Source organism: Sciurus vulgaris, assembly GCF_902686455.1.
Source record: "Sciurus vulgaris genome assembly, chromosome: 1".
NCBI lineage: Eukaryota > Metazoa > Chordata > Mammalia > Rodentia > Sciuridae > Sciurus > Sciurus vulgaris.
Window position 1 is genome coordinate 133,792,932 of NC_136461.1, and position 23,461 is coordinate 133,816,392.

General features: G+C 33.9%; 1 protein-coding gene across 6 annotated transcripts in view; it reads right to left on the minus strand.

Moving 5' to 3' along the window:
• Window positions 1-350: 350 nt before the first annotated feature.
• Window positions 351-23,461, minus strand: part of PLAG1 (PLAG1 zinc finger) — a 45,960-nt gene continuing 22,849 nt past the window's right edge. The window contains exons 2-5 of one of the 6 annotated variants that reach the window (XM_079148331.1): window positions 17,411-17,515; window positions 10,120-10,218; window positions 7,407-7,556; window positions 351-6,672 (exon numbers count right to left, since the gene is read on the minus strand). In XM_079148331.1, coding sequence (XP_079004457.1) covers window positions 5,415-6,668 — 1,254 coding nt within the window. In that variant the 5' untranslated portion in view covers window positions 6,669-6,672; window positions 7,407-7,556; window positions 10,120-10,218; window positions 17,411-17,515 and the 3' untranslated portion in view covers window positions 351-5,414. Of the gene's footprint in view, window positions 6,673-7,197; window positions 7,557-10,119; window positions 10,219-17,410; window positions 19,283-23,461 lie in introns of those variants that run through there. The other 5 variants (XM_079148327.1, XM_079148328.1, XM_079148329.1 and 2 more) reach the window with 5 other exon arrangements.

The window sequence follows — 23,461 nt, forward strand, 5'->3', positions numbered from 1 at the left end:
TTATACTTATCAAATGAGAAACTACTTATAATTAGAAGAAAAAATGTTACATCAATGTATCACCTATGAAAATTTCGATTAGATCTATATTATCTAAAGCCACTCTATAATTTTATTCATATTTTGTGGAATTCACATTTTTTTTTTCCTTACAGCAAACATAACACTGTAGGCCACAAGAAGCTGCAGTACTATTGTTTAATTAGCAGCAAATTGATATTTTAAATCTGGGTATCTGGACAATAAATAGCCTGCTTCTTTGGATGTGAATGTTTAAAATGTCTTATCACTGCAGCTCCATAATGTGACTGCTATTTTACAGAGCTTATACACACACACACACACACGAATATGATCTTTGTCTATATTTTATACAAATACAACAGTAGTTTGTGAATACATTTTAGGTACATGATATACATGATAAGCCACTTGATTTCCCAATATCACAGAATAGCAATTTTAAATGCAATAAAAATATACAAAATTCAGTCTGGAATGCAGATTTTTTTCTTTTCTATTTTGACTCAAAACTTTACCATTAGAACATTTTTAGAGTACTAGTCCAAACACTTTTTCATTAGCTAAAAATACAATTTCAGCAGTCCAGCTTATGTTCAGGCATGATGCAATCCATTTCCTAATGGATTCCCAGTTTTTGTTAAATTCAAAGGGCTGTTAGTAACTGACAGCATGTTCTTCACTCCACACTCTAATATGAAGCCCACTTTCCATTCTGAGTTACAGTCACCTTGTGGACAAAAGCTGGGTTTGTTCTGGTAACATTTGCATGTCCAAGATCTTCTTTTGCAAGTGCACATGAATACATTGTGGTGGTGTAAAAGTTTGTTAATGACAAATTAAGTCACAGTATAAAAATATATTGTACACCTTTACACCTAATATAGTCCTTTTCCTATGGATAAAAAAATACAACTGAACAAGACAGAGAAGTTTGTAGCACCATGAAGAGTTGTATCCCAAGTTACATTAGCAGCATGATCCAACGTAATATTGAAGGAGAGTTTCTGAGAAGATAGACATTCATTCTGGTTCATCTGTACCACTGAAGCTTATACAACGAAGTGTTTATACATTAGCAATAGTTCTGTGTCATTTCGAGAACTAGAAAACTTATCAAAAGACACTGCCTTCCAACCTCAGAGGACTGATAATGCTGTTCAAGGACCCAAACGGTGATCTAGTGTGCCATTACCAAGACTGGTAGAATTATCTTGTTTTATATGATCTCAAAGGAGCTCTCTGTGGTGTTTTAAGCACAAACTATGTAACACAACCTATATAGATCTATGTAATCACAACAGCCTATTTGTATTGTAGACATTGTGCTGACACAGTGAGAAAAACAAGACAAACTCTACTCAAGCATTCATTTGTCAGAGACAAGTCTGCCATTGCTAATGATGAATATTCAATGTTTAAAAGATCTCCCCCAACATCACATGGATCTCAGTAGGCTAGAAGCAACTTGGGTGAACTGGTATTTAACTTATGGACTGGGAAGACAGTGTGCTTTGAAACACGTAAACCTTGTAAAAAAATAAACCATTGTAAAACCTTATGAAAAGACACACACTGATTCTGTGCAATATAGCAATTTGATAAGAAAACACTGTAAAAATGTACCTGTTTAAAATACCATCTACCATATTTTGTACACAAAGCATTATATATCAAAGGCCTACATATATATCATCTAATGGCACTTGAAACAAATTATAATAAGTCTTAAAATAAAAGGCATAACCTATAAGAAAGTTTCTGTAAAGGTTTAGATTCATTTTGAAAGTGCTATATCTTGTAATATGTGTAGTATAGAGGTTGACCAAGCTCTATTTTTTTAAAAAAAATATTGGCCTATAATATGTATATTGCTCACTAGATGAATGATCCTGAAAGTATGTACTCTATAACATTCATTATTAGCTTAATAAAGCAATCAGCTCTGGCTCATGTTTCAGTCAGTATATGGTTTTTAAAAACCGCTACTGTCCAAATTAACACAATATATCACTATATTCCACAAATGACTAAGAAAAATAAAGCACAAGCAACAAAGAGGCAAAAATACACAGCTTGACAGAAACACTAAACAGAATTAAAAAGATGCACAGAGTGGTGTATGACCAGCCAGGACAATCAAAAGGTTTCAAAAACTGAACTTGATAATAGGATCTTAAAATGAAAATTTTAACAGTGACCAATAGCTATAAAGATGACATTTGGATACATCAATGGGTAATATTGCTTACAGTGCCAAGATCCTTCCACATTTACACTTCTGTGTTTTACCTAGTCTGTACACACATGTGGAAGTCAAACTGAATGAGGTTCAATATCTTGTCTGAGCTCCAAATTCTACACTAAAATATTTTTATTTAATGTTAATCCCATCCCCTTTTTAACAAAGCTAAGGCACTACCAGAAATTTCAAGGATGACTATTCTGGCCACTGGAGAATGAAAACAGTATTGGCAATAATCATCTTTAATCTACTTCAAATAAAAACAAATGACAATTTTTTTCCTAGGAAAAAGAGCCAATTCTGTGTTACATCCTTGTTAGAACATTGTGCAATTAATATAAACAAGTCTGCCTCACTTTTAATAGAAATTCTATCAAAAAGGGTTTAGTGACCACTGCAGTCAATTTAAAAAACAAATTAGCTGAATTTCCTCTTACTTTGAAGTGTTATTTCAAGTCTGTGGGGCAACAACAGGCAAAGAGGTGCATATATGAAAATTAAAGACTCCACAAATTTAACGCTACTGCCCTGGAAGATGTGCCTCCATGTCTTTGAATCCATGCTGGGCAAGAATAGGTTTAAAAATATATATATATACATATATGGCGCCATTCTCCATTTCTAAAATGCTTTATTTCATAAATCCTGGTACTCCCTTTTTTTAATTAGTAGTGAAATACAGCCTACGGAAGGCCATTGTCTCAGTTCACTAATTTGACTTTTTTTAAAGCAAATTTTAGACAATAAAGTAGTGCTTCCACACTTGCTGTTTGTGATCTCTATTTAAAAATAGGTTTTCTACTTATCTGTGCTCTGTCACCAAATTTCCTTTTTCCTTTTTTTATGGTGATTAAAGCAATATTGAACACTAATCATTCAACTAAAGATTTAGGTAAGCAATCTGTTTCATAGAAACTAAAGGAAGCAGTAATGAAGCAGAGCGAAAGCCTACTTTCAGAGCAAATATTCTCCTAACCAAAAGCTTAGGAGCAGTTTGAAAAATTTAAAAATGTATTTCCTTATTAACATATATAATTTTAATGCCTTTGGAACACACTTTTTTAATAAAATGTAATTTTTCATAATAAAATTTAAATACATAAGTATAAAAACTACTGCTCCTAGGATTAAAAATAAAATAGGAGCAATGATAAAATACGAAGAGCCAAAGCTCCTTCAGAGAGCAACTTTGATTCTATGAAGTGCGATATACGAGTGTGTGTGTATATATATATATATATATATATATAAAATATGTGAAACCCCCATTTACATTATTACAATTTACAGTTTTCCACAAATTATACTATTCCCAAATATTTTAAATAATGTATTATAATCAGTAATCTGCACTCATTTTTAAAAATTCTTGGTAAACATTGCAATTTGCAGTGATAATTGGCCCTACAAAAGGGAAAAGAAGCTCCCATCTAGGGCTAATGAGTGCTCAAAAATATTTTTCTTTCTTTTCTTTTTAAAAGAGATATATACTCTTCTATAAACCTTCCCCCTTCCCCCTGCCCCCTACAGACGGGGTCCCACAATAAGGTGTTAAGAAGTGCTTAATAGATAGATATGTTTCTTAGGTTGATGTCCCAAACAACCCTTTGAAAAAATATAACTGGACCATTGAGAAGATTTTGGTAGTTATCTAATGTGAAAAAAAAAAAAAACAAAAAACCTATACCTATTTTACTCAGTGAAAACAATATTTTTGATTTTCACATTCACTAAGACAGTGCTTGTTTTACTTTATTTCATTTCCCTATAAATTTAACTTTTTTGCAATATTTCTCCCATTTCCCAGAGATGTGTTAAAGTGGGGTTTTACTGTATATATTTTTAGTTACTCAAAACTTCATGGTAATTCCTCAAATAGTTTTCTAATGTATTCAACTTTAAATTCCTCACTTCAAAACAGGAGGGAAAGATGGATTTCTAATGAATAGGATAGACACCATGGGGCAAAACTGTTATTTTTGTTTTCTGCTTTGGCTCTTAGAGAAAAAAAGATGAATCAAATTCAGCAAGGGATGTAAGTGATATGTTTTTACTTTACTTTTTTAAAAGAGTCCAGTTTTCAATGCTGGCAACAGTGGACAGGATTCCTAGATAAGTTTCCAAATTCAACTGTATACTTTGTACCTTCCTCCCTGCTTATGAGTCTATCACACCTTAGAGGCTGAGTCCACTCTGGGATTAACACACCTACTGTCCCAAATGGCTCTATATTCCAGACTGTGGACCAACAATCCAAATAAAACTGTTGGTGCACCTGAACCACCCTCTGGTTGTGAAAGGTGGTGTAGATTAAAGAGAACTATCTATATACTGACCCTCGAAGGCTCCAATGCCATACACTATTAATATTATTAAATGGAAAGATAGTAAGTTAAGAAGGCTGAACCATGGCCACTAATTAAGGGCTGGCTAATAAGTAACACAGAATGCCATGTTACCTCACTAGGAGTCTTTTTGCTTTAAATACTGGTGCTTTGTGTTTTGGTTTTATCTTCTTTATATTCTCATAAATTTTTAGCAAATATTTTAGCCAGACAATAATAAGTTTTCAAAATATACCTATCTGAAATTATGGTATGTCTAAGAAACATCTGCTATCTCCCCAAACTGGATTCTTAAGTCACGTAAAACACTTGATTATGAATCCATTTTGTGGCTAGTAAAAATTTTAAAACTCTCAAGTTATTCACATACATTTTATAAAATTTACATTCTATTTCAAATGTTTCTTTTTTTTCCTCTCTTTTTTTTTTAAATGAGCCAAAAGTCAAAAGGTAGAGCCATTGTTACCAGACAAAAATGAAAATTTTAAGATCTAAAAGTAATCTGAACATGGGACTTATAAAACTTTATTAATAATAATGGCTTTCCTATATGAAATAAAACTCTTGAGACTATGACAATTGGCAGTGAATCAGGACAAAATATCCAGGTAAACATAACTGAACACAAATGGTTCCAAAGCTCATTTAAAAAGTTAGTTTCTATTTTATACTGGCTTAATGAAAACTGGTATTATACAAAAGCAGAAATCTCTACACTGTTTTAAAGTAGGCACTAAAATAAAAATGGTCACCTAAGGCAGGGCTACACATACATTTCTGTAATGAATCCATGTCCCAGAATCTTACTGAAAAGCCTGATGGAAACGTGGCAGGGTGGTGCTTGTGCTTAAGCTACTAGTGAAAGCTGCTGACAGTGAGTGCAGGGACCCAAGACCTATAGTGTTCGCAGGATCCTGAAGATCCTGTGTCTGTGGGGGTAGCTGGGAAACTGAAGAATGTGCTTCGTCTTGGGAATAGCTCATTCCAAGGCTCCCCACTGAGATAGGATTATAGGGAGGACCATTTAAAGGTATGAAATTAAACAACTGAGAAAAATCCAATGCTGGTGTGTTGAGGGGGTCACTGATAGAGATAGAACTTTTTGATAAGGAGAGGTCCCCTGCACCATCATCTAGGGACCCACTCTGGGGATCCAACCCTAGCTTAGATGATGATGCTTGAGAATCCTGTGATGAAGATGGCATGCCACCTTGTAACTCCATTAGGTAACTCTCAATTTCCCCCTTTAATGGCTGTTCTTTTTCAGGAATAGAAATTGCATATGAGGTAGAACTGAAAGGATATTTGAAAGACAGGTGGTGAGAGGGATGAACAGCATCCATATCTATTGGGCATGTCATTCCTAAAGGTAAAGTTGTGATCATTTGATGTGCAGATCCCGAGCTCTGCATGGACTGAAATGGAGTGTTATAGAGGTTTAACTGCAAAGTGTTTGTGAATGGCTTTGATAACAGTTCACTGGAAGGTAAGGACATCACCGGAAGGAGCTCATCTTTTATAGGCACAGACACGTTGCAGGTGAATGGATCCAGGAAGTCCACTGGTTCGGTTTTGACCTTTAGAAGCTCTTGATTGTGGCTCTTTTTCATATGTCGAGTCAGGTGATCCTTTCGTCCAAATCTCTGTGCACAGTACTGACAGAGGAAGTCCTTTCTTCCAGTGTGCACCACCATGTGTCTCCGGACATCCTTTCGGGTGTAGAACCGACGATCACAATGCTCGCACTGATGCTTTTTTTCTTTCACCCCTCCGGATGACTTGCCTGCATGAGACTTAAGGTGCTCCAGAAGCACTCCTGTGCTTTCGAAAGTCTGCAAACATACCTTGCAGGTGAGGTCGCCACTGGTTGCGGCATGCAAGGCCAAGTGCCTTTTAAACCCAAGCTTGGTATTGTAATTCTTGCCACACTCTTCGCACTTAAACGTCTCTTTGTTGGGGTCATGTGTATGGAGGTGATTCTTCAGATGATCTTTCCGGTGAAACATTTTCTCACAATAATTACACTTGTGGGTTTTCTCAGGAGAGTGAGTAGCCATGTGCCTTTAAACACAGATATATTCTGTAAGTAATTGCCACAATGAAAATGGATTGTATTCACTTTTCAAACGGGCAGCTAAAACTACCATGCTAACACAGAACTCCCTTAATAATGGAATCTGCTTAACTTACTATGTACCACAAGGATAGTTATTATACCTAAATACTGCAAAACTTGAGCCATTTAAGTTGCCACTTTAGTTTTTGCTGGTTTTTAGTTATCATTACAAAAGCAAATGAGCATGACTGAATATACTCACGTAAATGTCCATACCCTTTTCTTGTTGTAATTTCTTTCTACAAACAGAAATTCTACTCTCATTAAGCATTTTATTTAAAAAAATCCAAAGACACGAACACAAAAGTATGTGATTTAGAATAGTAAAAACTAGCCATTGTCTAATCTACTTAACATTTCCTCTCTGCAAATCAGCTGAAAAATGTGTATACAAATACATACGTTTACAATGGCTTCAAATGGCCAACATAAGAGAAAATATAATCTGAAAGACAAATAGAGTTTAATACCTTTGTAATTTGTACTTAGAGACAAAGGCCTTGGTGCAGTCTTGTTGTATGCACTTGTAGGGCCTCTCTCCTGTGTGAGAGTAGGAGTGAACCTTTAATTTCTCAACACTGTTAAAGGCCTTGTCACACAGTTGGCAAGGAAAGTTTTTTCTTGGTTTGGTTTCACCACGCTTACGTTTCCCTGAAGGGACTTTCTGGGTATCTCTTACTTCTGACAAATCACCAGGAATGACAGTGGCCATCGCAGCCTAAACCAGGCCTTCTTGTTGGACACTTGGGAACTGCCCAACTCCACTAAATGATATAGCTTTAGGTGGCTTCTCAAGTTTCATGTGGTCGTAAAAGAAAGCAAAAAGGGACTGGAAAAAAAAATAAGAAACAACTAGTTTGTAACTAAATTCAATTTTTAAAAATTTTATTTGCTATGTGATGCTTTTGAATTAAAAAAGAAACCATAAAATGGATTCAGCTGGTCCAATGTAATATCTGTAGGTTTCTTTATATTTGTCATAACACATATAAATGCATTGCTCAGAATGAACAGTTCATACATACCCTGAAATTCCACCTGACAAATGTACTTAGGCATAGCAGTAGTGATTTCAGGAACTCTCAGGAAGCATCAAAACATGATTCTAAAAGTGGCATTATAAAGCTTCAATATTCATAAGGGGTCAGAGGACAAAAATCTGACTAAAAATATAAAAATGTTTCAGCAAAATATTTTAATGTTGAAAATCATTTTAATTTATACCTGCCAGCTCTAGTCACACCTTGTTTTTAATAAGTACAAATAGGCAATCAACTGAAAACCACTGAGTCCATGGAAATACTTAAGCCCAGACATTAAAGGCATGGAAGAGTTGAATGTATCACCTAAAATGAAAATGTACTCTTTAAACCAGCGTCATTATAATCTAAGGGGTTCCTGAGTCAAGAATAGAAATGATTTACTTTCTTAACAAATACAAATTCTTAAAAGGTTGTAAAAACCTTTCAATGTTATTAGGTGAAGAACATAGTTCCTTGTCATTATAGTGGGAGCGAGATGCTTAATGTCCTTCAACATATTTTACATTATAGAGAATAATTTAGTTCACTAGACACACTGAGCTTAGATCAGATGGAGTTGTTAGGCATCCCTAAGAGCTAAGGGAGTCAGCCTTTGACACACCTCTAACCTCAGTGGCACCACACCTACTGGGACTTCTGATAGCATACAAAACCTATGCATGAATACATCACTACAGATGTTTTAGGTTGGTTAAAATGTATGTCAGATGTCAGAGTTTCAATTCATTATTGATACTGTGAGAAAGAATGAAAACTATATATTGTACAGCAGAGTATGATTTTTAAAATTTAAACAAAAAGATTAAAACTGAATTGAAACCTACATAGACAAGAGACAACAAATATTATCAACTCTATTTCTCAAACCAAGAAAACTAAGTCTCCGAAGATCCAACTAATGTATGTATTAAATAATTTCTTAATGTTTCTTCAAGGTAGTTTAGTGAGGTATTTATAAGAGACCACAGAAATGATAATACCTAAGCCTCTTTTAAAAAGACCTGATCTTTAAATACACATTTGAAGGTAGCTAAATGATGATTACTAACTACAAACTGTATTTTCATCCTATTACATATTAAAAAAATGGAAACCAACTTCCTTGTATCACTTGTATTTTGATATTAGACTGACACTTGCCTTCACAAGCTAGGTCTATTATTCTCACTTTCAGATTCCAATTATACTTTTCAAGAAGCACTAAATAAGTACATTATGGTAAACTTAGGTGTCTGTTCCAATAGTCTCTTTGTATTTTAACAGAGGCTAAACAGACAAAATACAGTAATGATCCACTAACTTGATTAAAATGGTAAAGCATATGTATGGCAAGTTAATCAAGTGTCCTTTCTTCTTCTTTTTTTTTTTTTTTTTTTGCAGTGCCCACGGCCTTGTGCTTGCAAGCTTGCAAGACAAGCACTCTACCAACTGAGCTATATCCCCAGCCCTCCTTTCTTCTTGATTAAGTAGATACAGGCAAGGATTTCATACTGTTCAAATTGTCTTAAAGTTCCCCTTGCAGTTTAAAAGTGACACTAACATAACGCCACTGACATTACCAATGCTAACAAAATATGTTCCTTCTGGTTTTGGATTTTCTGATCTTCAAGGGCTTGTTCTCTTCCTGTTATATTATCATTTAGAAGACAGCTTCTCTGCTTCCCTCAGAAATTAGACCTACGCAGCTATTTTGCTGTAACCAATAATGGCACTGAAAACTGCAATAAAACATTCTGTCACAGCAAGAAGAAAAAACTAACTTTCATTCTTTGATTTCCTAACACGATGCTTTCATGCACCTATTTAGAAAAATTTGATCATTTTTCCATTGCAGAATCAGAATAGAGTTTCTACATCCTTTTATCTAACTGGTATCTGAAAATATATTAAAGATTGGTCATAACTGTCATTGTGTTATAGAATCCAACTGTAATGCAGAGAATTCCAGTTGGAAAAAATATCTCCCATGTTATTGGGAAGAAAGTATGAAAAGTATACCATGAAAGAATATATAAACAATTTGATTATATTAAAATTGGTGATACTCAATATGGAGCAACAAATGAATGGTTATCTTTGGATGTACATACTGAGCAATGAAGATAGGCACTAATTTCAAATATTACACTTTTCTAAGACCAGCTGAAATTTTTTCATGGCTGATAATACCTTTTAATCTTAATATATTACAAAACTCAAATTAGTTATCATAGGTGCATTAAAACTACAGGATAAATATAATGTTGTGAGCCCAATATCTAATAAAAGACCATATTCATAATATGCATATCGGTCAAATATTTTAAAGGTGCATGCACAGTATTATAGTGATTTTTGTTCAATGCATACCTGATTTCAGATGGAAAAAGCCTCAGATTTTGATCTTAGCCAGTCCCATTAACTCTTCGTGGAAGGGAGTGGAATCCAATTCTTCCCATTTTGGCTAATCTATGGGAAAAAAAAAAAAAAAAAAAAAAAGAATGGACTATATTCCAAATGGAACTAGTATGTAAATGATAGAAAATAAAGGATGAAAGAATTGCAATTTCATGGCACATGCTTACATTCCATACTCTGCTGATGAGTCATGCATTGTCACCAGTTGCATATTTTTATTAGTTCTAAGCACATTTACATGAAAAATAAATGCAGAAATAAAAATTAAAATAGTATTACCTAGATAAATGATAATTTGTGATGCTGAATGACTCCCCACTTGTTTCCCAAATTCAATTAAAAAAAAGAAAAAACCTAGCTTGCCTACATAGAGAATTGGGTATTAGGGTTACTGTTTGAAACTAAACTGATCAAAATTTCATTAGGCTTAATATTATCGAAGAGACACACTCAGGTCCTTCTTGGAGAGCACATCTGGAACCACACCAAAGAATCACAGCCTCCTGGTAAAAGCATTCCCGCTCACACGGCACACACTTGTGCAACTGGGGATTCTCAGAGCCATACTTGTTACTTTTAATACTTGCCAATTTATTTTTAAGAATACTATAAAGATTGCTGAGATGTAGCAACAATTCTGCACTGTTTAGATTTCTAAAACATGCAAGGGAAATTAAATATAGATTTGATACAGGAGGAGGAGGTATTAGGAAGAGGCATCATTTGATTTACAGGATCACTGCTGAAAAAATCTTAAAATGGCATATAAATTCTCATCAGTAGCATGATCTTCAGTAGACTGAGAGCATGCTTAAGAAAACAAATATGTTAATTCTTGATTGTATAAGTATACATGAAAATAATAATTGTCAAAAGGCAGAAAGACCTAGAATTATCTATTATAGAGAGTATAAGGCATACAGAGATTAGTAAACTCTGTATTTTTAAACATTTAGAAATCATTATTTACAAGAACCTGAAATATGAATCAAGTAGTTAAAATACAATGGCCAAAGATTAAGAAAAAAAACCTTAAAGTTATAAACACCAATCTAATATTTTTTCTTGAAATATAATTTTTATATAGTTTTAGAATCTGGTGATATACTAAAGAATATTAATAGAGGACATTCAAGCATCATTACAAAAATACTAAGGGCATATGTAAAAGCAGCATTATTTTCACAGTTTAAAAGACAAGAAAAATAAAAATTTAGACTGATAAAAGATACTTTAAAAGTTAAAGCAAAAGCTCCATTCTTTTGTAAAGCACAGGACATGCATAAATGGAAGAACTGAATTATGCACATCAAAACTGCAAAATGATTAAAATTAACTTTGTAAATACTTACTTGCCCAGGGAACATAGTGAGTTTTGGGTGGGGTAAGTAAGAAATGAAAGACCATTTTGTATATTATGTTATTTTAATAACATAAATACCTTATAAAATATAGTGTGTTTTCACCTCTGTTACCTCCCTGGAATTCAGTGAATCCAAGAGTTGGATGCATTTATTCATCACCACTGCCATTTTAAGAGAGGCCCATAGGAGTTGAACAATTTGATGGCATAATGAGTGGTTAAGAAGGTGCTTATATCCTCAAACTTCTATTTCATATGTATTTTACTGCATTCTATAATAAGGGCAGGTTAGCAAAACAATTTGCAAGTGGATAAATCTTATCATACTTAAAAGATCAAAAGAGGGGATAGTACCAATTTGCTCAGAGCTGCCAACTATCTCCAAAAGGAAACAAGTATAAGACTTAAAAAGTATAAAAGGCAGTTTAGAAAGTAAATTTAACAATTAAAATAATAACTGGTATATCTATTGGAAAATGATTTGGGAAAAAAAATCTAAAACCAAAGTTGACCAGTAGACAATAAATTTACCTATATTTTCTTCTTTTCCCCAATAATATAAATTTTATTGCATCTCAAATGCATGTAAATTTTTAATTTATGTATACTGTTCAAGGGTATTTTATTAATTTTAATGTCTAAGCATTTCAATAAAAACATATATCTTGTTTTGAAACAAAATAATAAAGCTATCATTTTAATTTAGTTAACCCAAGTTATGGATAATTTCCCTAAATTCATCTATTTAAAATTCTTGAGCTGCCAAATAATTTCAAAAAACTGCTAATTATTGCCCCAAAGAAAATTTAAAACTGACTAGAATTAATTATTATTTGGATTGATAAGCATTATATATACATATATATATACACATATATTTATGAAAAACTTTTAAAAGTATTAGGAATACTGTTTTGAAAATTCTGTACTGTAATAAATTTACTTATGTTTTTCTTTTCCACTTTTTTGGAAAACATATCAAAGATCAGTTGCGCATCAAAGATGCTTTTCAAGTCATGAACATTCTTCTTTGCCTTGGTCTGAAGAATTATGAAGGAAGGTAGAAAATACACATACCCATTTTAAATTGTTCTAAGACTAAAGAGCATTTCAGAATACTCTTCCAGTTTTTATTGGTACCACACGGGCATTTTCTTTTCCCCAAAGTGACTTTGAATACACAGAAACAGTAGTTAGAGGGAATATTGTATGTCTGTGCACACATACAGAGGTTTATCTTCCAGACTTTTACATTATTCTAAAGGAGTGACTCACACAAAAAAATAAGCAAAAATAAATCACACATCAGGTAGCTCACTAAAACCAATTCCTATGACAAAGAACAGATCTATATTTAAACCGTTTCTGTATTTTAAAGTTCATAGTTCTGATAGTCACTTTATTAACAGTTGTGAATTTTTACTTACCTGCATCAATAATTCTTTCACATTTAAAAGTCAAACAAATTTTCTTAAGTAAGGACAATGCTATCAACTGTCCAAGTTTTATTCTCTCTTATGCTAACCATAAAATATCATTAGTAAACAATTCAAAATATGTCAACATTTGTTTAAAGCATATTTTTTGTAGAGTAAATCAGGTAGATTACAAAAGAAACTTACCAGTTGATAATATTTTAATTTACATGAATGAAACACTAATAGAGTTTTGAACAATATGAAAGAAACTATTAGTAAGACAATTGAAGACAGTCAATTTTGAAGTAAGGACAATAGCATACTTAGAACAATTTTTTTTTTTTAAACAACCTCAATGATCCTGTACAATAATTTGGAAATTCTTACAGCATTCAATTTTCATAGGTTTGTAAAATCACTTATTATTAAAGAATAAAAAACTATACTATTAGAAAAACCCAGGAGAGAATGCACAATTGACCATAGGCAGCATGGGGGCAGGGCTGTGTCATTTTTATTCACTGTTATTTTCCATAAAAAGGCAGTAAAATAACTGTTGGATGAATGAAAAAAATTAAAACCAGCAAAAACAATGACCTTTAGATTTGCTCAACTGCCACAGAAGATGTAAGGTAGAACATAACATTTTCAAGTCAAAATTAGGTAGCATGAATATGCTTTGGTCTAACAAACCGAATAAACCAATAGAAAGGTATTTTGTCAAAACTTAGCATCTATTTAAAAAAGTCTCAGACTAAAATAATAGCAATTATAATAACAAAAAAGCTGTTCGAAATACTTATTTTGCTTCAGAAAACAAGCATGCTCTGGATGATTTTATCACTAAGGAATCAAATGGCATGAGTAGTTAACATTAATCGAAGCCCCCATTCCTACTATGAATTTCCCAATAAAAACTTGCTGGCTGTATTGGTGCCTGGCACAGAGCAGGTGAGATGGTGTGACACTTGGATGAGGTTGGTGATCCCTACAGAGAACAGAAAGGAACCAGAGTATCCGTGAAGCAGGAAAGAGTGAAGGTGTGAATCTAACTCACCTGAGTTACAGTAGGTCCTCAAAGACCTCATGTCCTAACCAGAATATAGAAAACTATAGTACTTATTTTTCTATAGTTAGCTAAAATAAATAAAAAATAAGAATATCTTTTACAAATTAGTGCATTTGATATTTTTGAAATTATTTTGAGCAACTCATTAAAATGCAGTTCTAAGTCTTTTTGGAATTTAAAAAGAAAGAATTAAGAAGAAATTAGCCTACTGATATTTAGAAATATCTTACATTTAATATGAAAATAATAAAAACTAACAAGTGGAGGAAAACTGCCAATCTATTTGTTTTTAAGAACCAACAGAAAAAAAAAATCAACGAATTTCAAAGTTGACATTCCAAAGTTCCAAGAAATCCCAACATAACTTCTCTTATTTATCTACATAGGAGTTTCTGTTGAGGCCATGTGTTCTCTGGATATCCACTGAATGAATAGACACCTGAGGAAGGTGTAATAATGAAACAAATATTATGTTTTCATTCAGAAATATTTTTCTTTTTTTTTATATTATGGAATGAAAATGCCATGTTGAATTAAAAAGGTTCTGTTTTTTAAAAAGCTCCCTCTACTGATCTATAACTTAGAAGCTACCATTTCATTTTAACTGTTGTGTATGTGTGTGTGGGTTCCCTATGATTTTATGTTCTTATAAAAATAAAAAAAAATAAAAACAGAGGATAAATTGAGGTATTTTCATTTTTTTCTCATAAGGAAATTAGTATTTGCAAATAGAAGGAATTGTGCAAAAGGGAAGTAATGATACCTGAGAGAGCAAAAAAGTGCAACAATAAAAGTAAGATTGTTTAAACAATACTTTAGAGAATTTTCTGGGCTTTAAAAAATTTTTAAAAACATTTCCAAAATATTCATAATCCAGCTATTTCTATGATATAGGCAGACCACAGGTCATATATCACAAATTGTGATACACTTATCTTACTACCACTAACTTCCCTGAAGTTTCTGGGGGTACAACAAAAAATGTTTGACACCAACTATAAAAATGTTCACATTGAAGTACCCTAAAAACCATTCTTGTATGGTTAATTGCCTAATGCCATTAAAATCATACATACAGAATAATGCAGATTTAATGTTTGAACTCACACTCACACTGAATCTGCAAATTCAAATGAAAAGGTAGAAATCAGACAATGTAAGAGAAGTGCTAAGGAAATAAAGTGTTACTTAGTTACAAAAGCTCATGTGGAGAATTAGTTTTAAGACATCTCAAAACAATGCACACTTTAAATATGGGCTTGTGCTATTCAAGGAGGTATATATGTTGTCTAATGTTATATGCTGGATGTTCAAGTAGCACTAAAAATGTAATGAAAACAGAATCCACACCCAGGTAAGTCTCTGCACTTGCCATCAACCTCTCCTAAATTGCACCTTGTGGCTGTCCAGGATAAAATCACTTCTGGAAACAATCACTTCTATTTATTCCCACATACCTGAAGGGAAATAGGCAAAACTGTCAAGCCAAAGATGGCCACTACTTCCTCGGTCTCCAGAGGACCCTGGTTCCGCCCCTTGAAGGCACAATTAAAAGAGATTTGATATTTATATTCCTTGATCAATTCCACTTGTGTTAGAATGAACTTGAAAATCTTTCCTTTCAGAATCTTTTAATTCCAGTATGGGGAAGGCTCTTCTGAAATGACCTGTCTTTCCTCTGGTGACCATAAACTCATCTACAAAAAGGCTATTATTCATCTTTGTAAGCCCAGAACCTGTCTAGTGTCCTGGCATGTAAAAGACATTTGATAAATATTTGTTGAATAGAATTGTAGTCTGTTTCAGGAAATTTCAAGAATCAAAGCAAGCAGATAAAATGTATTTCAGGGCTCCTGAAATCTCACATCAGTTATAAAGCAAGCTCAAAGACAAATCCAATAGAATCAAATGGTTAGGGTGCTCTGGAAAAGGGGTGAGAACTTAGGGGCACAAGAGAACCACCTGGCAATCTGTACTGCTTCTGTGTTGGTGACAAGCATTCTCTGCTTTGGCAGGCCTTGAAAGCTAGGGGGACTCAGGCACACGTTACTCAGAGGCTAAATGGGCAAGGAGACAAACCTGGCCAGCGCTTAGTGGACTAGCGTTTTCAGAACACTTCGGCCTTCAAATATACTGTTCCAATAATTCCTTAAGCATTATTGACCATGATTTACTGTTTGGAAATAGACAATGAAGTTCTAGGGGAAGGAAAAAATAACAAAGTAAAATTCTAAATCTTTAGAGAAGATGTTCTTTTGAAATTAAAATGTAAGAGAAAAATTTTGACTGGTTAGATACAGAAGAAAGAAAACAGAAAACCTGAGTAAATGGAATTTATCTCAGTAAAAGTAACTTTTTTTCCCTTTTTATAGCTACTAAAAAGTAGCTTCATGAAAAACTGTTTAAAAGCTATAATGAAGTACAAAAAGTAAAGAAAATCTATAACTCATAAAACTAAAAAATTAATGTTTTTATTTAAAATATTTACAGTATGTAGATAGCCAAAAATTTAAGCTAACTTGATTTTAATGCTTAATCTCCACAGAATGTTTTGCTTATTAGAAAATTTTAGCCAAATTAATTTATGTACCTTTAATTTGATTGTGAATCTCTGTTTACATGTTCTGTGAGGGATTACCTGGCTCTCAGCCCAAGTCCTACTTTCCCCAGGGTGGGGGCCCCTTTTTGCCATCAATGGAGAGTTTAAGAACTTGAGCCCATTCCTTGGTACATGGAACAGCCACTTTTGTTTTTCCCTAGTCTCTCCATCCTGGGGGTCCTGGCGCCTAAACCCAAATCCTCTGTTTGAGGTCCTGCTGACAGACTTACCTGGTGCCAAATCCACGTATGTAGTATTCTCAAATACTACACTTTGATTCTGTGCTATTGAGCCACATCTTTACAGACTGGGAAATCTAGATGCCTGTGTGTGTCCTCTGCCCAACAACCCTAGCCTTACTCAAGCGTCTGCCCCATTGCAGGAAGCAGATCTAATCCCCTTTCTCCACCTGACAATAGTTAATCAGATCCTCCCCAGTGGACAGACATATAGTGACAACATGGGATACCCTGCCACTCTGAGCAAGATTCAGAGAAGGAAGATTCAATTAAGAGTTCATCTGGGGGATTTCTGGTGAAGATGAACAAACAAGCTTTTACAGCAGCTACATATTTTGTGCAGAAAGAAGACTGTTTGTTGCCTTCCATTAGACTGTAACTATTACTGAAGTCGTGCTGATTACAATATACACTATTGGATCCTAAAATTGTAAGTGGCATGCTTATTATGTGGCATGCTTTTCAAAGCTTGTAATATTATATCTTACATTATTTAGGAACTGGAATAACAGATCACTTTGAAAGTCATGCCATATAATGATAAAAGCCACCTACCTGAAGCCCTGCTCCAAACTCTAGCAAGGCAATCTTATTAATAGACCGTCACAGAATGAAGCATTCTGGGTGCCAAATACCGCCAAGGCAGCACCAAGAGGCAACCTAAAAAGAAAAGAAGAGTTAGTTTGAAATTTGAAAAGTCAGGCCCAATTTGGTTAATGGCATATGAACAAACTTGTTTTTATACATTATCACATTTTCTTTGTCCTTTACTGAAAAAAAAAATCTTTCTTAAATCCTGTTAGAAACAATGTGAAACAAGCAAAATATTTATAGTACATTGAAAAATGAAAAGCAAACAAATCACTCTCTCTCTCTATATATATATTATATATATATATACATATCCCCCAAATCACATTTACATTACTCATATTTTTATTCAGTGCAATATTATTCCAAGTTTACTGCCATTTCTCAAGTTGGTTGCTTATTTTCTTTTTATTCTAAAACCATCCACTATCTTTTCTGGGAGAGTTTTCAGAACAGTTTTTGGAAAAATCTTCTGTGGTGTCTAGTTTGTTCTGAGCAATGGCCAAGGAGAAATCCTGCCCCATCAGTTCTTTCCTTGATTTCTCTGTTCATGCAAAAGATACAAACAACTGAGTGCCCTAAGGTGGAAGCAGAATAAGGAACTGGGGACAATTTCTAAGATCTTTGTTTGTCTTTATGATGCGAATTCTATGTGTTTCCAAGTGAAGTCTCAGGGGCAGGTCCATCTACAATATACAAAGAAAAACAAAAATGTTTTCTCAAGTAACCAGTGTTTTTGGGTAATGTTACCTTCTATGTCCTTCTGTTGGTGCATATTTTGAAGACCAACATGTAGGAGCATAATCAAGACAGAAAAGGATGCCAGAAGTTCTATGCAGAATTGCTTCCTGTCTCTAAGCCAGAGCTGATGCTCAATAATATGCAGTACCACTATTAAGATAAATATGGGACACTGATGTAGTAAGTATTACCAACACCTAACACTTAAACATTACAGATCTGATCACCATGGCTATTAACAGACATGATCCCTGTTCTTTAAGAGTGGGAAAGTTAGCTGTGGTTGCAGAGTATGCATTTTTGGTCAAGTTAAGAAATACAACTGTTAAAACAAATGTATTGGTGATGACTAGTGTGATAAATCAACAGTTAAAAACAATATTATATGGTCTACACAAGTACCATAGAAGGTTAGAAAAAGAAAAGAATTCCATGGATTTTGGATGGTTTTTGCACTGAAGAATGTAAAATTAAGATAACCCTTCCCCAGCAGGGCGCAGTGGTGCATGCCTATAATCCCAGAGACTTAGGAGGCTGAGGCAGGAGGATCACGAGTTCCAGGCCAGCAATTTAGAGAGGTCCTAAGCAAGTTAGTGAGACCCTGACTCAAAATAAAAAATAAAAAAAGGATTAAGGATACAGCTCAATGGTAAATCACCCTGGGGTTAAATCCCTGCACTCCCCTCCTCCAAAAAAAGAAGAAAAAAGGAAGAAAGAAAAAAGAAAAAGGCCCTTCCCCAAAGAAAAAATGTGTGTGTATGTGTGGTTGGTGTGGGCTTAACAGCCAGAAGAACTCAGTGGTTAGAACTGCATATTATTGTAAACTCTAAGATGACTGTCTGGCTGCAGTTCAGTTCAGTGTAGTTTATAGACTTTGTAAGGATTCAAATGAGTGAAGTGCACTGAAGCCCCAATAGTCTGGGCATCTTGCACTCGTGTACTCAAGGTAAGAAGCAGGGCAGTTATAAAACACTGTGTAAGTTCATATACATTGACTTGATAATCCATTTCTAAAAATTAAAGCAAAAAAATTAGAATAGATTTAAAAACAAAGGTGTTCAAATTTTAAGAATAAAATTAATAATATCCAATAAAAGGGGTGAAATATATATATATGATAGAACAACTATGTAGCTACTAAAAACCATGCAGTTTTGATTATTTAATTACATGGGGAAGAGCAGTTAAAGAATAGTAAATAACATTTAATATGGGAAAATATATAATATTAAAATTTCAAAAAAAGTAGGACACAGCATTAAGTGCATACACTATGATCCTAATTTTGTGACATATGCTAGTCCTCTTCCCACTGTAGTTACCCTTAAATGTACATAAGCAAGTTACAAATATAAGACAGGCAAGATACAGGCTTTACATTTTTCTGTATTTTAAAAATGCCTTACTTTTATAATTAAAAAATTATTTTAGGGGCTGGGGAGATAGCTCAGTCAGTAAAGTGCTTGCCCTGCAAGCACAAGCCCTGGGTTCGATTTCCAGTACTGCAAAAAAAAAAAAAAAAAAAAAAAAATATATATATATATATATATTTTTTTTTTATCAAAAATGTTTTTAAAAATGTTGCTATAAAAGTTTGTTGTACATATAGCAAGAAAATGAGTTTGGAACCATGTCTCACACCATATAAAAAACTTAACTCTACATCATTACAGACATATATAAAACCCAAACTACATACTTTCTAGAAGAACAAAGTGGAAAAATCTCTGGGACAATTGATCAAAAATTCTTTGGTAAAAACATCAAAAGTACAACCCATAAGTTAAAAAATTAATAAACTGGATTTCATCAAAATTTAATACTATTCTTCAAAAGACCCTGTTAAAAGAATGCAAAGACAAGTCACTAGAAGACTACAACAAAACCTTTACAAAGTATACACCTGATGAAGAACCCATGTCCAGAATATATAAAGAACATCCAAAACTCATTAGTAAGAAAACAAACAACTCAATTTAAATAGACAATTGAATAGACATTTCACCCATGAATACGTATGGATGGCAAAAAGCACATGAAAAGATGTGTATCATCGCTGGTCATTAGGAAAATGCAAATTAATATCACAATGAAATTCTTTTGTGGTTCATGAGCATGATTGGGTTTTCATGCCTTTGTGTGAGATGTGCCGGTCTCAAACCTTACTACACTGCTGACAGGCACATTATCCATCTGACTTAAACAAACAAACAAAAAAATTACAAAACTCACAATGAGATGATGCTATCTACTCACTTGAGTGGCCAAAATTAAAAAGACTGAACACCTGACTGTATCAAGTCCTGGTGACATGGGAAGAAAGTGGAATTTCTATCCATCACTGATGGTAACAATGGTATCATTCCTATGGAAAACAGTTTGGTGGTTTCTTAAAAAAGTTTAACATAAGCCTATCATATAACACAGTCATTTCATGTCCGTGTATTTACTCAAGAGATATGAAAACATACATCTTCACAAAGACTTGTATATGAAGTCAGTTTTGTTTGTGAAAGTCAAAACTAGATAAGATCCAAATGTCCATCAATGTGTGAAAAGAAAAGCAAGTTGTAGTAAATTTAAATGGGCTACTAAATGAATAATAAAAAGGAATGAATGATTGATACATGCAGTAACATGGATAAATCTCAAAATAATTATGCTTAATGAAAGAAGCCGGGTGAGAAAGAATAGATAATGTATGATTCCATTTATACAAATGTCTAGGAAATGCAAAATATACTATATTGACAGGAAGTAGATCTGTGGTTATCTGGGGACAGAAGGTGAGACAAGAGCTAGGACAGGGAAGGACCATTCAAAAAAGGTCATGAGTAAACTCTTCGGAATGATGGATATGCTCACTATGTTGACTGTGGTGATGGTTTCAGGGATGTATATGTATGGCCCAAGTGGGTACAGTGTCTACTTCACATAAGTACAATTTATAAAATGTTAATTATACCTCAATAAATCTGTTGAAAACAAAGTGGCAAGGTTTTCATACTGGAAAAAACAAAATTCATGAGGATGAGAAATATCTTCATAGGAATTTACTGAAATACAAAAAGAAAACTGTAAACTATTAAACTAAAATCCTTTATAAGGGCAATGACTGGAAAAGATCAAAATCTCTCCTTTCCCATTCAGAGGTGGGGTGGGGAATGTGAGGAACAGCGGCTTAAATATGAGTAACCTTCAATCCTTACTAGGAAGGATACATATCTAGGCAGTTTTTAGGGCCACATTCTCAGCTGTTGAACTTGGAGGAAGCCAGTGCAGTTCACCTGTTGCTTATGAACTGGCATATCACACTACATGATTTAAAGGCTCCAGGAATACTCTCTAACTGGAACTAAGATCTACAGATAAATAGTTCTGGGATAAGTTTCATTTATGAAATACCAAGGGAAGTATCCACTGAAATGTCTACATTCAACCTTTATACAGCCCCTTTAAATATAGATGGTCCTTTATTTATAGTGGTTCAATTTATGATTTCTTGACTTTGCAACATTGTGAAAGCAACCCACAGGCTCTTCTATTTTCACTTTCTGTGTAGTATTCAATGAATTATACAAAATATTCAATGCTTTAATATAAAATTGACTTTGTGTTAAGCACATTTAAAGTAGGACAGGTTAAGCTAAGATGTTCCACAGGTTAGGTGTATTAACTGCATTTTCAACTTACAGTATTTTTAACTTATGATGGGTTTATTGGAATGTAACCCCAATGTAAATTGAGAATCATCTCCATATTCATTAGTAGTAGCTTAGTAAGCAAGAAGCACCATGCTAATTAGGAGGCCTGCATTTGATTAATAAAATAAGCAAAGTCAACTCTGGAACCGAGATAAAAGAATAAGCACCAGTTAAGTGCAGGCAGGTATTCCAAGTAGGGAAGTCACAAATTATATGATGAGGGGTCTGGGAAGTTTCAGGAGATTCACTATTTTTGGAGCAAAGTTTAAGAGACACAAACTGGAGATGGATGAAGGAATCATGTTACTAGGAGTTGAAACTTCCAAAATTATTCTGATAATTTATAAGTTGTCCTAAATGTAGGTCCATGTACAACTTGCTCCTCCTACTCCCATACTACTGGATCTATTTTCAGATTATTTAGAACATATCCAATCTTTGTGGCCTCTGTTGTTTTCTGAAACAGAATTAGTGGTGATCTTTCAAATTCTATTTAAGTTAGCATTTTTTAAAAAGAAACTGTGTTTCCTAAATTATAAAGTCACTTAGGCCTATGCAGAATAGAAAATTAACAAAAGGGGTTCAAATCATCAGTGTGAAGCACTGGGTTCCTCTCTCTTGAAGCATCAGCCTAGGACTTTGGACAGCCCCTTCTCCACTGCCTAACAATTCCTCAGTCTGCCTCACACTTTAGGCCCTTTCTCTACTGTGACACAGGGACATGTTATAGAGAGATCTTTTCATAATCTCAGGCAGTATAGTTCTAGAAATCATTTTTAAACCACACCTGTAAAACTGACTCAAAGAAGGTCTCAAAACATTTTTGCCCAGATGAAAAGAATAAACAGTGAAGAGGAACAGTAGTGGAGAGGCAGGTTGGCTTTTGAGAATCAGAACTGGGTCTAACTCCTGTCTGACCCTCACAATCAGTTTAATTCTGGACAATTTACTAAATCTCTCTTCAGCATTTTTCTCTGAAGGATGGGAATACTTACCGTGCAGTATCATGAAAACAAAGTGATGTATTATAAAGTCTTTAGTATGGTTCTGAAGGCTTAAAATGCAAAGTTTTATGTTCACGGTTACTCAGAAATAAGTGCTGCTCCAAAATGCTCTAATGTGGACTTAGAAAATAAGAAGCTGTTTCCCTCACCCCAGGCACAGGCCCTTACACAGAATCTTAATCAAAGGAAAGACAAATCAGAGACCGCCTCACCTTTAAAGTGATTATGTGGTGAAATGCATACTTTTGATCTTCTCATTTCTGGTACATCTCAAGTTTAACGATAGTCATGGTCATAGACAGACTCAAATCACAGCTCAAAAAAACCAATTCACGTGGAGCTGGCAGTAATTTTTTGAGTTAAACTGAATGGTAATTTTGGTAAAATGTGATTAGTCCATTAGTCCATGACTATGTGATTAGTCAAAAGATGCACTAACCCTCTGCTTGTGGGCTTAACTATAGTTAGTAAAAGATTATAATGCACTTACAATTGTGAAAATATTGTAATTCCAAAAAAAATCAGAGAAAACTACTGTATATAAGAAAAAAAAACCCTACTCTACG